We start from the raw sequence: 15447 nt of genomic DNA, 5'->3' as shown, positions 1-15447 counted from the left end.
TGAAAAAGAATCACAAAGTCTCTTAACCCCATTACAGCAGATCTTACATTTGCATTCATTCATTAATTAATTAATGCATGAAAAACTTAAACATTTGTGTGTTGCAGCCTGGTAACTCTGCCATAAGATCATTTACCCAACAATGCCATAATGCCGGCTCTCGCCCCAAGGACTGGGCAGGCAGTTTCCAGAGACCGACTAGTTTTTCACAAACTAGTGTTGTAACCCATCATTTCACATAGCAAGAACCAAAACTGAACTAGCTACCATAAGTTTCTAACCGCTCTTCCAAACTGGTATTGCTGACAGTCTTTGAATAACAATATGTAAACATACTTGAAAGCATTCATTAACTGAAGGCTTGTCACCGCTAAGCTATATCAAGCAGTGGAGTGGACAGAACTACAAAACAGACAAATGGTTGAGCAGCCTGGACTGATTCCCAATGATGAGAGGAACCAATATATTGTGCTAGGATGTGCCTAAGTGGTATGGGAAGATTTGGGGGTTTTGGGTGTCATTTTAATGGCACTATACCATGATGAAGGTAAAGAGAATGTTGTTGGGTTAGCCGCCAGCTGTAGGCTAGTTATTGTAATGTCCTTGATGTAATTTGAATTCATGAGCTTGGGGCAATTTGCAAATGTGGAGATATGGTGAGGCATTTGAAAGTGCTTTGCCTTTTTTTTTGGTCTTAAATGCATATAAATGGTTTATGAAAAATCTCTTTCTTTGTTCTACTAAACAAAAATGTGTTGTTCAAATAATAGTTTAGCTCCAGGACCTGTCAATTGCAAGAAATTAACATTTTCTGAATGAATCATATGAATGGAGGAACCTGATTCCCCACAATACTGAAAATGTTTAAACTCTTACAATAACGAGAAGCGTAAATAACCTAGAGAGAAGCAGAAAAGTTTTCATTAGTCCCGAAATCCCTAAAGCTAAGCAAAATATCCACAAACCTATTACACTGGATGTGGTTCCACCTGGGCACCCTACAGTAGAAAGGCAAGGGCCGTTGTTTCCTGCACTGGATACATAGATTATGTTGTTTTTCCACACTGCTTCGTTGATTGCTTCGCATATTCTCCTACAATAAAGAAATAAGTCATGAAATAACCTATCAGAAGGCTGAAATATAATAGTGAGATTACAAAGATTCAAAACGTAATGGTTAAAACAGAAGGTAAAGGCCTGCATTTTCAAGGAGTATTTTGTTACTACTAGTTCGAACTCTAATCAGGTTTAGTATCATCACTGTCCTATTTCCACTTTTGTAGAACATGGGGGGGGGTGGGGGGGGGATGCTATTTTTATAGTTCCCTTGATGGAATGCACTGCAAATGAGGGGCTGGAGAGACACTTCTCAGCACTCAACAGTGTGTTTTGCATTGGGCATACAAAGAATGTAGTCTGTATGCTGTATTTTTCAGAGACGAATATGTATAACTGGTGCTGCCAAATTTAAGGGTGCGCCGAAGCATATGTGATCTAAAAACCCTCAATGGCAAAGTGTGAAAAATAACAAATTTACTCCAAATTTCTTTGGTTTGTCTTGTATCGTTAAAGCCTCACAACTGAATGCAAGCCCTGTAAAAGAGAAACAATAAGAAAAACGCACTCTCACCCAGAATTTGGCCAGTGGGTTGCTTCTCCATAGCTGTAGTTGACAAGATCACATTTATGCTTTATAACTTCAATCATCTGTAAAACAAAAGTCAAATCAAAACGAGACTATTTCCAAGCAGCACATTCAAATTGCATCTAATTTATCCAGCTTGGTCAATTCGACAATTTCTTACAATAAGTAAGGGTTTTATTATGCTATAAAATAAAATATTTTGTAAGTTTAAATGTAAAGACGGTATTACTGTCCTCTGCCAAACTACAACTTCTCATGACATACAAAAGTATGTAGATGCATCGAACAATGTAAGAAAGCAAGGTTAAATCAAGAGGAAATGTGTGCATCCCGATCTAAGTTGAAATTATAACTTCCACAGGGCATGGGATTGAAGAATATGTACAGTAAACTGGTAGGTGTATTTATTGGAGTTATCCAAATCCTGATCAAGCCGGGGTATGCCCCGGATTGGCGGTGCAGATGTTTTGATCAGACAAACACAGAGTACTTTGGTAACAAAAGACTACTTACAAATGTTTAGGGGGTCTTAGATAATGATTATCTGGGCTCCACACAGCATTGATGGCTTGGCAAATAAATGCTTTTGTGGCTCATGAGGGCTCAATTCTATTTTAGAGATCATATTTCTGCACCATCACATCGTCATTAAGCAATAAATGGCAAAATAAATATGGGGGAATAATCAACACAATGCAAGACATGCAGTCACAAATTGCCCCTATTGTCAGGCTTAGATTCAATCTTGAAACTTCTATTCTGTTGGATACTTGGTATGAATGTTAGTAGGTTGAGAAATGTCAAAGTACATGCTGCTCTGCAATACACTATTCGCAAACTAGAACTAATCAAAACTAGGCTGATTCAGTTTGTGCCCATTTACTTGTCAGAAATCTGACTACCACACACACACACACACACAGTAACGTGATTTAACTGATCTACACCCTAGGATCACAGCTGTGTAAATACTATTTATACGTCTGATCTAAATAGATCACCACAGTATTTTAAATTGTGATCTGATCTTACTGGAAGCTACTGCTCCTTTATACATTTAGTATCACTGTTACTTGGTAATGCGCACCGTCACCCATTGGGCCTTGTCCATTCTTTATAAATTTGCTAATAAGTTAACATGTTCCCAAACCAGTTTTGTAAAAAGCCTACTATGAAATCTACACTACACACAACTGACCACCAAACCTGCAGACTGAATAAACTATAAGTATATATTTTTTAATGTCATTTATACATAGAATGATCAATATATAACCTCATCCTCTCTGGTCTCATTCCATAAGCTGAATCGAAATCATAACGAGACAATAGACCTGTATGGAAAAAGGGTGGATGGAAGTGGGGGAGGGGGCAGGCATGGATGGAGTAAATCACCACGGTCTGAAATCTCAATTATATAATAGACTTTGAGTTAGGGGTCCCCACTCCCAAGGCAGTCAACCTACAATTCTTACTAGAATAACTGTAAGTACTTGTCATATAGGTGTGGCAAACAAGGTTCCAAAAGGACATATATAAATAGATGTTTGAAGGGACGCAGAGGAAATTAGTAGAAAGAAAAAAAAAAAAAAGTTACTGCAGAGTTGGTGCAGTTGTCATGATGATCCCAAAATAAAACTTCCCAACAGTGGGACATGAAAACCACCACCTTGAAATCACTATTTCTGACATTTTGTCAGTATCTATACGCTACTAGTTTGAGGTTTTGCTACACTAGAGGAAAGCCTGGGCTAGTAGATGAAGGACGAAAAAAATCCTTCATCAAACAACCCTGCCGCGATAATAAATTTGTTGCCAGAATCTATTTAAGGTTGACCTTCTTTTGCTCTCACACACAATTATACACAGAGCTGTCCAGTGAACAAAAGACCACATGGTCTATCGTCTATGTCCAATACTTTGCAGTAAAACCATACACTTTTTTGCTTCCACTTTGAAATTGCTTTTAATTGTAAGACTTTTTTTAGACTGATTGACAGTTTGGCAGACAGGTACTCCGTCACATTGGTATATAATACACTTGTAATAAGTTGGATTGGATATACGTCACATTTGTGGCCAATAGCACCCTGCCAAACTCTAAATCAGGCCCTTTCTATCTTGAAAAGGGTCAGGGATGCTGGCACAGGTACCATCAGGTGAGAGGTCAGAAAAGGTGAGGGCTGCAATTACGAGCTCGGTCAGAGTACCTGAGAGCATTTAATAGATTTTTCAAATAACATTTGATGCTCTGGTTTCCATAATCACATGACGTGCTCTGTAGCCGATAAATAAAAGGAATTGCTTTCACCAGAACTGGGGATATAGATAGGTTAACTAGAGCACAAGTTGGTCTACATATTAACATAGAGGGTCATAAAGAAAGGTACTCAACCGACTTACAGCTACATGATGGAGGATGTATATCAGGCAAAAAGCACCTTCATCTGTTTTAAGGAAGTTATGAAACAGACTGGAGAGGATTGAAAGCCAGTATTATCGAACAAGTCATCCAAATTCTTCCACAGAAAAATACAAGTAAAACAGAGTGTAGAAGGGTCATGTGGAGGATTTAGCAGTGCTGAAAGACAATACTCAGTCGCCAGCTTTTCTGCCCATGATAGTGAAGGATGCGAAAACGTTATTTCCATGTAACAATAGTACAGGAAGACGCCCATTTATATAGTATACCAACACGAGGTATTCGGAGTAAAGAGTCCAAGTATCCCCTATAAGTGGACAGAGGCTTGCTCTAGCAATCCCAAGGTGCTCTATCTAGGATAGTGTGGTCGAGCAGCCTTAGGCTTATCAGAGAGAAGTGTTAGACATTTGTTGAAAACATAGTTGATAAATGATGCACACACTCAAAAAGGAGATTCACACCAACGTGGAAAAACAGAACGTGCATCTTTATACACATTTTGAATCCAAGAACATTATCAGGCAAGTACTTTTTCGTAATATACTTTTTACAGCTTTAGCACAGTTAATCAACAGTGCATTTTTACACGTAATGCTTTCCTATGTGAGAAAGAACATTGACTGCATACATATATTTGTGGGGCGTTTCCGTGGGACCCCTTTCAGACGCGAGGTGTTCGAGGGATAAGAGCCAAAGTTCCACCAGCAGACCGGTTATATCTGCCCTGGTGAGTCTGGGTGCAGAGGTGTTAGATGGGTTGGTAGCCTTGTACCCTACGCGGTAGAAAGGAAGATAGCCACCTGGAAATAGCCTGCAAGGGGCAACTCTGGGAAAAGTTCCAGAGCTCCTGAGGGTCCTGGGACCACAGGGGAGAAGACTGTTTCTTTAGGCCCGGGCGGCTCGGATGCACACGGTTTGTGGTCAGTGGCTCTTGTGTGTGAAGAAGCTCACTGGTGTCGGTCAGGACCAGCAAAGAGTACAAAAACAGGACAGCTGGCCACACTCTGTGCTGGACTCTGTGGGACTTATGACCCAAGGTGGCTGATCACCTCGATGTTGTTGGAGTCCGGACTGAACTTCCAACAAGCGTTGGTCGCGTCAAGGGTCCAGTACCCTGGGTATTGGTGCACGAGGGCTTGTGGAGGTCCTGGCTTCTTCAGGCTTGGCAGAAAGACCGATCTGACCTCCTTCACTGCACTGACCTCCTTCTGGGTGGCTACTGCTTGGTGAACCCGGTGGAGCGCAGTTATTAAAAACCGGACGTCGCAGTCTGTATCTACAGGCCAGTAGCTCCTCTACTCCAGGGGAGATGCTGGCGGCTGGGTTAAGTACTGGCAACCCTCCGGGGGTTGTGAAGGATGTACAGCGGCAGGACGAGTTGGGTTTGTGCAATTTTCAAGTCTGTACGTGGCAGGCAGGGTTTAGCACCAAACGTCCACAGCAGTTCTCAGTTACTGCATGTTCGGCTCTTCAGTGTCGTCTTCTTTTCAGTCAGTGAAATATAAAGTTCTGAATTCAGAGAGCCCCCTAAATACAAAATTTGAGGGTGTCAGGGCAGTGGCGAGGAGTAACGAATGGGCTACTTACCCTTGGTGTCACTACGCCCCCTATATGACCACTTCCTTTGGGAAGTGGTCATAACCCTGAACCAGTTTCCTAAATTCTGCCATCACCAAGATTGTGGAATTTTCCTCGAGTGGGTCACATCAGGCAGGTCACCTTTGGGGGCAACTATCCTGGGTGTGCTTCACACCTACTTAGTTTACAAATGTCCTGCCTGTTCTGGAGCCAAATGGGCCTCAGTGTAGGGGTTGGCATCTCCAAGGTCTGGGCGACGCCACGTTCACCTATAAAAGGCGGAATGGCTTTGAAGCCTCCGGCATTCATATGCTGATTGCTAGAAATCCTGTTCGGAGGAGGTGAAAAACACCTCTTGTCAGAGCAGGTATTGTTCCTTACTTCAGAGCGGGGCTCTCACCTCCTAGAGGGCCAGAAACATGCCTTTGCTTGCAGGCTGGACTGGTCCAGTCAGCCAACACACTAGTGGACTAGTAGGTTTCAGGTGGTACCTCTAAGGTACCATCTGGGTGCATGTATTATTAAATCCATCACTGGTGTCTGTGTGAGTTTATGAATTTGAGATATTTGATACCAAACATCTTTGGTTTCAGTGATGCCATCATGTAGCTAGGGCACTCTTAATTACGAGTACATATACTCAGAATAACTTCCCAGTTCACTAGTAATGTCCAAGAATTGACTTGGACATCACAGGGGCATATCTGCTCATGCAGCTATGTCCTCACATGTAATATAGTGCACATGCCCTAGGGCTGTAAGGCCCGTTGTAGGGGATACCATTAGGAGTTAAGAAGATATTTATCATGCAGTGGAAGCTAATATGGAATCAGTTTGATGTTGATTGGTTGGCTTGTGAGATTAGAGACTGAGCCTTATATTGCCCACTTTCTTCAAATGCTATTATGGTGTTGAAGCAGGTTACAGGAAAACAGCTATTTAAAGACAAATTACTGTTGTGCACAGTTAGTTCAAAGTTGATCAAAATCTTTGTCTGAGCAAAATTATTTTGATCTGTCTGAGCTAAACCCAGGATCTTTGCTAATTCTAAAACATTATGTTGCAAACACTGAAACCTCTTCACAAAGTCGCTAGACATTGTTTAGATTCCGATGCACAAGCGGATGCTAAAATGGGGCAAGAAACCCTTTGAAATCTTTTTAAATAGAGCTTATTAACTTCTGCTAGGACTGCCATAAAGCACTTCAAGGCCTTGTCTGGGGTAGTAAGTATGCAGAAGAAAAGGTTACATTGTTGTGGTCCTGGTGCTGCATCGTAGTTATCTTCATTAAAGTCATTAACACTGAATTCTGCCCTGCCTGTGTCCCACTGCAGAAAGAGAGTGAAGCTCATTTACTCTCCTAGCTGATGCAATAGCTATTAGGAATGCTATTTTATGACTCACAGGACGCACCCAGAAAGAAAACAAGTTACTTACCTGTAACTACAGTTATCCAGTATTGGTATCTTTCATAGATTCACATGCCCGATTCATTCCCCGTCGCCGAGGCGGGACTCCCACGGTAAAATACAAAAGCAGTGCCTAAGTAAATAATAGTAGTAGGCTAAAAGAAAGCCAGAGGCCTAAAACTTAGTAGCCTATCTACATCATTATACGAAAAGAACTAAAAAATAGTTCTAGCCAATCAGCTACTAGCACCCTCTTTCAGTTTCACTGGCTCATTTAAGTGAAATTGAGACCGTACTTTAGGGATGAATTTGGGATTCGTCCTGAGAGTTACATAATCCTTAGAGAAATGCAAAAAGGGTTCTGAGATGGTGAAAGCTTGGATTTCGCTAACTCTTCGAGCCGATGTAAGAGCTAGTAGAATAGCAACCTTCCTTGTTAGAAATTTAAGCTCAGCCTTGTGGATAGGTTCAAACGGTCTTCTCATTAATTGAGCTAATACTGTGTTTAACTCCCACTCTGGAGGAGGTGCACGTATTGGAGGAAAAACTTGAAAGAGCCCTTTCATAAACTGCTTTATTAGTGAAGAGGAACAGAGCGAAGGTTTACTAGAACTCTTCCTGAATCTTGAAAGAGCAGCAAGATGAACTTTTATTGATGAAAAAACAAGCCCAAATCTGGCCAAGGATAACAAATAAGGAAGAATTTGTTCTACAGGAGCTTGTAGAGGGTGGACATCATTCCCCTCACACGAGTGACAAAACCGCTTCCATTTTAAGCGATAAGTTTTTAATGTACTCTGAGCGCGTGATTAGAATTTCACGACATTTCTGAGAAATGTTTAGATCTTTCAATTCTAAGAAATCAGGAGCCATGCGTGCAAGTGCAGCGACTGTGGATCTGGATGAAGTATTTGACCCCTCTCCCTTGTCAACATTGTGAGTGTTGGCACTAGACGGATAGGGTTGTCCTGAGATAGAAGAAGCAACTCCTGGAACCAATATTGTCTTGGTCAACGGGGTGCAATCAGGATGAGATGGCAACTCTCCATCTTCATTTTGCGGAGCACTTTCGGAATCAATGGTATTGGGGGAAAAGCGTATGCACAACGCCCTGACCATCTCATGGACAGGGCATTCCCTCTTGATCCCTGTTGAGGGAATCTGCTGGCGTAATACCGGCATTTCTTGTTTTCTTTTGTTGCAAACAAATCCAGTGCTGGTTTGCCCCAAACTTGGAAAATTTTGTTCACTCGCTTCTGCTCTAATTCCCATTCGTGACAGCCCGCAAGAGACCTGCTTAGGTTGTCGGCCAAAGTGTTGTGAAGGCCTTGGACGTGCTCTGCTCTAAGGGTTATCTTGTGTGTTGTAACCCACTCCCACAGCTCCTGAGCCTCCTGCGAAAGAGACAGCGACCTCGTTCCCCCCTGCTTGTTGATGTAATACATGCTGGTCGTATTGTCGGTTCAGACCAACACTGAAGCACCCGCAATCCTCGGGAGAAATGCTTGCAGAGAGAGAAAGATAGCGCGAAGCTCCAATCTGTTGATATGTTGTTGATGGTATTCTTGGGATCATCTTCCCTGGATCTGCAAGTCTTGGAGATGGCCTCCCCACCCCTCCATGGAAGCGTCTGTTGTAACGAATTCTGGAGGAGTTGGCAGAAAAGAAAGGCCTGGAGCCAAGTTTTTCGTCTGAGACCACCAATGCAGAGAGTCTATCATGTGCGGTGTTATCATGATGGAGTCGAACGACCCTACAGCTTGTTGCCATTGTAGATGTAATTCCTCTTGCAGAGGTCTCATTCTGAGTCGTGCTAACGGTACAAGGTTTATTGCAGATGAGCACATCCCCAGAAGAGACGCGAACATCCGTACAGAAACTGACTTTCTTTTTGCGATTGATCTTGCCAATTTTTGTAGACGAAGCTGACGGTCCTTTGACAAGAATGCTTTGCATTGTATGGTGTCTAGCATCGCTCCCAGAAAAGGAATCAACTGAAGAGGACGCAGTTGAGATTTGCTTTCGTTGAGAGAGAGGCCTAGGTTTGAAAATAGACATAGGCATGCTGAGACTGCCTCTTCGGCTGCTTGCTTCGAAGGACCTTTGAGCAACCAGTCGTCTAATTAAGGAAATACTTGTATTCCCTGAGATCTTAGAGTCGCTGCTACTGGTGCGAGACACTTCGTGAAGATCCTTGGTGCAGATTTCAGTCCAAACGGAAGGTCTTTGAACTGATAGTGGACGCCAGCCACTGTGAATCGTAGGTATTTGCGATGCTTGGGATGTATAGGGATGTGAAAGTACGCGTCCTCCAGATCCAGAGAAGCCATAAAATCCCCTCTGTTTAGGCCGCTCAAAACTTCGGCCAGCGTAACCATCTGAAAATTTGTCTCTCCAGAAATTTGTTGAGCTTGCGGAGGTCCAGAATCGGGCGCCACTCTCCTGACTTTTTCTTGATGAGGAAAAATCGAGAATAGAACCCGGTTCCCTTTTGAGACGATGGAACCTTCTCTATTGCGTTCTTGTGGAGCATTTTTAAGGCTTCTTTGAACAGTAAGTGAAGACGAGGGGAAGGGGGACCCTTGGGCGGGGTAGTAGGTGGTTGTTTTAAGAATTCCAGGGTGTGACAGTTTCTGACTAGATCGAGGACCCAACGATCAGAGGTGATCTGTTCCCACTTGTGTGCAAAAGTTGAAATCTTTGTGCCCACGGGGAGGGAAGGAGGGATGACTGGCATCCTGCGAAAATCATTGTTTTCTGTTAGTATCGCGACCCTGGTTGTTCGATCGTTTTCGTCCGCCCTGGCGAGAGAAACTACTCGAGGAAGATTGCCTGCAAGATGATCGCCCATAAGGTCTGTCTATATTGTGATTGATATTGTCTGTTTTGCTGATTTTGATAACCTCCTCTTGATGCAAAGCCACGGCCTCTTGCCCCACAGAAAGATCCACGTTTATATTGGAGAGCAGCCAATGATTTAGCGGTATCCGTATCTGTCTTAATCGCTAGGAGGGCCTCATCTATATGTTTCCCAAATAAGGACTCCCCATCATAGGCCATGTCTATAATTTTCGCTTGTACCTCTGGCCTAAAAGATGTTGCTTTAAGCCATCCTTGGCGCCTAAGTACTGCAGCACCGGCAAGTTGCCTAGAGTTGGTATTAGCAATGTCCAGAGCGCAGTCTATGATCTCTGATGCGGCTCGTTCTCCCTCCAAAAGTATCTTCCTTACATCCTGTTTACGTTCATCAGGAATGAGGTCTATAAATTCCGATAACTCTGACCACATCTGGCGGTCATAACGACCGAGTAGGGCCAAAGAGTTTGCTGCTTTAATAGAGGTTGTCGCCAGAGTGAAGAACTTTTTACCAATAAGATCTAACCTCCGTCCTTCCTTATCCGGCGGCGTCAACATCGTCGTAGCTGGATTTTTGGACCTTTGTTGAGCAGCTTGCGATATAACGGAAACTGGTTGGGGATGACAGATTAGACAAGATGGCGTTTCCGGAGGCGTACGGTATTTTTTGTCAATACGAGGGAGGACAGCTGGAACGGAAGCAGGTGTTTTCATAATTTTAAGTCCCTCATTCCAGGTATAATCAATGATGGGGATCGCTCTGGTGATTTTTCTGTGCTCCTCTTTAAAGTCATGGAGGAAGCAATCCGTATGTTCCACTGTTTCAGTAATTGAAATCTGGTTGCGGCACGTTGCATCAGGTTGTGAAAGCCGCCAATATCCTCAGGAGGAGAATCCGAAGGCTGAGGAATGGGTGGAGAAGGCATTGGTAGAATATAGTCGTCCCAAGGATCCAGACTTGTGTCTTTATCAGGCACTTCACCCTCTTCCATCTCTTCCTCATCAGAGGAAATGGTATCATGGTGTGATTGTGGCCCAGAACCAGTAGGATGAGGTGGTGAACTCGGTAAGTCCGTCTGCGGTAGCGAGTGTCTCTCTTCTGCAGGTAAAGGTTGTAAATCAGGAACAGCCTGTTGTGGAGGAAATCGTTGGCGGTAATCCGCCAGCATGTCCTGGAGATCCTGTGTAGGAGGGAGATGACTAGTTCCCCTATGCAGGGGTGGCTGGTGACATTTGAAAAAGGTGGGGCGAGGACAGAGCACATCTCACAATCGATTGAACATCTATGTGGGTACATTGTGGGTACTGCCCAGTAACAGATGTTACAGGAATGTAACTTCAGCTCTGGAATCAGAAAGCGTCTCTGAGGACTGGTGCAGCGCTGTGGTAAACAGCGAGCTGGGAATGCAATTCAACAAGGGCATCACTGATTCAGCATGCTTGCTGAGCGGCTAGGGGTGTAATTGGCTAGATTAGCCACAGCAGAGAAAAACATCTGAGAAAATCAATTAAAGATTTAGAGATAACTTCAGTCGGCTGCCGACCTTGAAACAAACAATGATTAAAGGGGAGACATGAGCTGAACCAAATATAATCACAGGGTAAATATTTTGCTGATTTGCATTTTAAAGTTAACTTTATTTATTTTTGGTACAACTGTTACTAGCTCTTTCTTAATCTTGCACGTACTGGCAACTACACTCCTTCTAGACAAATATTTGGTATACCATAGCAAAGTATGTTCATTTTCTCTCCGTATTTTATTGCATTGATAATATGGTCAGTGGTGTGAGTTATTCCCGTCAATCGTAGGAGCCGATTTGTAAGAAAAAAAAAAAAAAAAGGAGTCCAATGAATGCCTGTCTATACAGTGGAATATTTACATATTACGTCATCGATAAAACAGCTACTCCTTATATATGAGGACACTGCGAGTAATCAAACTAGACCATTGTGGTATACCTTCGTTCATCTAATTTGCGAAGACACATAAATGCGGTGATGATAAAACATTCAAAAACAATAAGTGGCTGAACATTTTGAAAACATTAGGTTTAATAACGAGCACTGTAGTAAGCGTGCATTTATAATTGCATTTATATAGCGCTTACTACCCTGGATGAGGCATCGAAATTGGTAAGAGAAACAGTGCCTTCACATTTAAAATATTTTGTTAAATTTCCAAAAATGGCCCAACACACTGCATGCTGTTTGCTAAATACTTGTTTGTGTTACAATAAAAAAGAGATAAAGTGCAGTGGAAATGCTGTAGCGCCTACTGAGACCTAATGCCCATATCATTAAAAAACGAAAGCAGGTCGCGCGGGGAGGGGGGCCGAGGGAGAAGAGAATAAAATGAAAATCAAAACAAAAACTTACCTGACGCGACCGCCTCTGCTCCTGGTCCGCGTTGGCGCCTCTGCCGCCTTCCAACAGGAACACCGTCGTCAGCACACTGGAGTGGCAACCGCCAACCCCTCAGCCAATCCTGGAGCTGCTGCAGCGCCAGGATTGGCTGAGGGCACCGCTTACGCTTCGCCCGCCGCTTGCCCATTAGGAGACCGAGGGGCTCCTAATGGGCATGCGCAAGGCAGTAAAAACACAAGTACGCATGACTGGGCACGGGCTAAATCTGAGCTCACCATGCCCACTCATGCGCACTTGTGCTGCCTTTCCCGTTTCCCTGGCTTGTCTGACAATGCATGTCAGTCAACATGATGCCGGACCGCCCACGGTCCGACGTCATGCTGACTGACATGCATTGTCACTGTCAGTTCTCCCTCGGCGTTCAGAGACGCCGAGGGAGCTGCGGGCGCGGGCGGAGAGGCTATGCCCCCACGCCCCAATGGATGCACCGCGCCTGCACCTATGATCCCAATCCCTTCTGGGATGTCTGTAATATGGTGTAGAAAGGCCTTCCTGGTAAACATGCTCCTGGTAATCCTAATCCTCGTCTTGGCATTTTATATGAAGTTCCGAGGGGTGCGGAGCTATACCGAAAGGACCCTCATCATCTTCTTCATCAAAGTCCTCATCCTCTGCATACGTTTCTAGGATATGAGATGGTAGTAAAGGAGATATGTTGCTGTAATCCTGCTTATGAAAAGTCTTGTATTTAAAGTGAGTGTAAGAGATAGGCGTAGTCTGAGAAACTGGTGGAATCGCCTTTAGTAAACTTCTCGTCGTCGATGTATACTTCGTCGACGGGCTGGTCGCCGACTGGGTCGTTGACGGGCTTGTCGTCGTCGACGGGCTCGTCGTCGTCGACGGGCTCGTCGTCGTCGACGGGCTCGTCGTCGATAAACTCCTCACCTTCGACAAGCTCGTCGTCAATGGAATCTTGATCGGCGACGCCGTAGTCGTCGATGGGACTTTCGTCGTCGAGCTCGACGTCGACGGAGACTTAGAAAATGTACTTTTCGCCGACGAATCTTTTAAAACAGGCTGTTTAGAGATAGTAGATATCTTAGAAGACACAATAGGTGAAGAAATAGACGTAGTGGAGACTGTAGCCGTCCACAGAGGAGCAGCAGAAGTCACAGTCACCGTATGTGAAGAAACCAGTGTTAGAGTCTAAACCTGGGCTTTACTCACGGTTCTAGACGCTGAAGGCCTTTTGGATACCTCAGAGTGGGAAGACAGCGATGACCCAGAGGATAATATTTGTGACCTCTGCAAATGGTCAGAAGTTTCATGAGAGGCCTTGTGACGCTTTCTTCCTTCACTGGAAGAGCTATCAAGCGATCTAGCTCTTTTGCTGGATGTCGAGGCCCTGTCATCTTCCTCAGCCGAGGAAGATTTTAGCCATAACAGCAACCTTGCCTCCCTGTCCCTTAGTCTTAGCAGGGAAAGTCCGGCAAATTCTACAATCCTTAGCAACATGCTTAGGATGTAGACAGTATATACAGTCTTCATGTTGGTCGTCCACATGGACCCTCGTCTTATCACAGGTCCTGCAGCGTCTAAACAGAGCTTTCTTGTCAGACATTCTGAAGAAAAAGGTGATGAAACTGAGTAGGCACTCAGGGAGACTCCCTTCCACACGACGTGCGGTGAAAATTTGAGAACTGCCTCTGCTGTGAGGGTTCTAGAGGGTGCTAGTAGCTGATTGGCTAGAACTATTTTTTAGTTCTTTTCGTATAATGATGTAGATAGGCTACTAAGTTTTAGGCCTCTGGCTTTCTTTTAGCCTACTACTATTATTTACTTAGGCACTGCGTTTGTATTATACCGTGGGACTCCCGCCTCGGCGACAGGGAATGATTCAGGCATGTGAATCTATGAAAGATACCCCAATACTGGATAAGTCTGCCTTCCCCACTTCACTTCGCACCCCTAGCACACCATCTGGGAAGAACCACAAACATAGTCGCTCAGCTCCACCCTCTTAAACAGCTACATGACCTCCTCTAGCAGGCATCATCAGACTACACAACATCAACATCTCATACTCCAATGACACCCAACCCGTCCTCTCCATCCATGGACCCAACCCAAAGCACAACCAACTTCCACAACTGCATGAAGAGCATAGCAACATGGATGAGAGACAGCTGCCTCAAACAGATCACTGACAAGACTAAAGTACCGATCTTTGGCAGAAACACTGCCCACTGGAAGGACTCCTGATGACTCACTGAGCTCGGACCCACCCACGCAGAGAAAGACCAGGCCCGCAATCTCGACAGCCAACTCTCCATGAAATGACAGTGTTGGACCTAAAGACCTATGGTAGCTTGGCTCAGGTGGAAAGGCCTCATTCCAGAGGACATGTCGTGCTTGCATCCCACTCACCTCAGCACTCCAGTGTATCACCACTAAAAACGACACTACACCAAGGAGTTAGAAAAGTTAGAAAAGCTTTCTTTCTTTTTATACGGTTTTTCTTTTCTTTCAGAGGAAATCAATCAGTTTTCATTTACATCTCATTAGGGTCATAGACATAGCCCTGCACGTAGCAATTACAATGCGCTTGAAATCAGGTCATTAAATATAGCGCTTCACATAGCCATTACAATGCGCTTGAAATCAGATCATTAAATATAGCGCTTCACATAGCCATTACAATGTGCTTGAAATCAGGTCACTAAATATAGCGCTTCACATAGCCATTACAATGCGCTTGAAATCGGGTCATTAAATATAGCGCTTCATATAGCCATTACAATGCACTTGAAATCAGGTCACTAAATATAGCACTTCAGTGGAGCCTCAAGCATAGTACTGCATCTATCCAAGCACTAGCGCTTCAGAGCTGGGAGTACTTTGTTGCCTGAACTCTGGCCTCACATCAGCTCCTTACTCGTGGTTAGTTGTGGCAGCCCTATCGGGTTAGTCCCAGAAGAGCTGAAAATACGGTCCCTGAGCACGGCTCCGCACAGTTCCCCCCAGCGCGTCTCAGCGCCAACTTGGTCTGGGGATCCCGGTGCGTAGGGTAGAGGGGACTCTCAGCAGACTTGACAACGGGCTTCCCCCGGGGGAGGGGCGAGCTTCTGGCCTCCCACCCTCCTCCCCTGGGGGTTACCTTACTCTGTGG

At 44.3% G+C, this 15447-nt stretch overlaps 1 protein-coding gene across 2 annotated transcripts in view; it reads right to left on the bottom strand.

Moving 5' to 3' along the window:
- Positions 1-15447, bottom strand: part of TPP2 (tripeptidyl peptidase 2) — a 398345-nt gene that overhangs the window by 275528 nt on the left and 107370 nt on the right. For both annotated transcript variants that reach the window (XM_085622690.1, XM_085622691.1), the window contains exons 8-9: positions 1631-1707; positions 966-1093 (exon numbers count right to left, since the gene is read on the bottom strand). In XM_085622690.1, the coding sequence (XP_085478816.1) occupies positions 966-1093; positions 1631-1707 (205 nt within the window). The remainder of the gene's footprint in view (positions 1-965; positions 1094-1630; positions 1708-15447) is intronic.

The sequence above is a fragment of the Triturus cristatus genome, chromosome 8 (genome assembly GCF_964204655.1).
Source record: "Triturus cristatus chromosome 8, aTriCri1.1, whole genome shotgun sequence".
Classification (NCBI taxonomy): Eukaryota; Metazoa; Chordata; class Amphibia; order Caudata; family Salamandridae; genus Triturus; species Triturus cristatus.
This window is presented reverse-complemented; position numbering and strand designations above follow the sequence as displayed.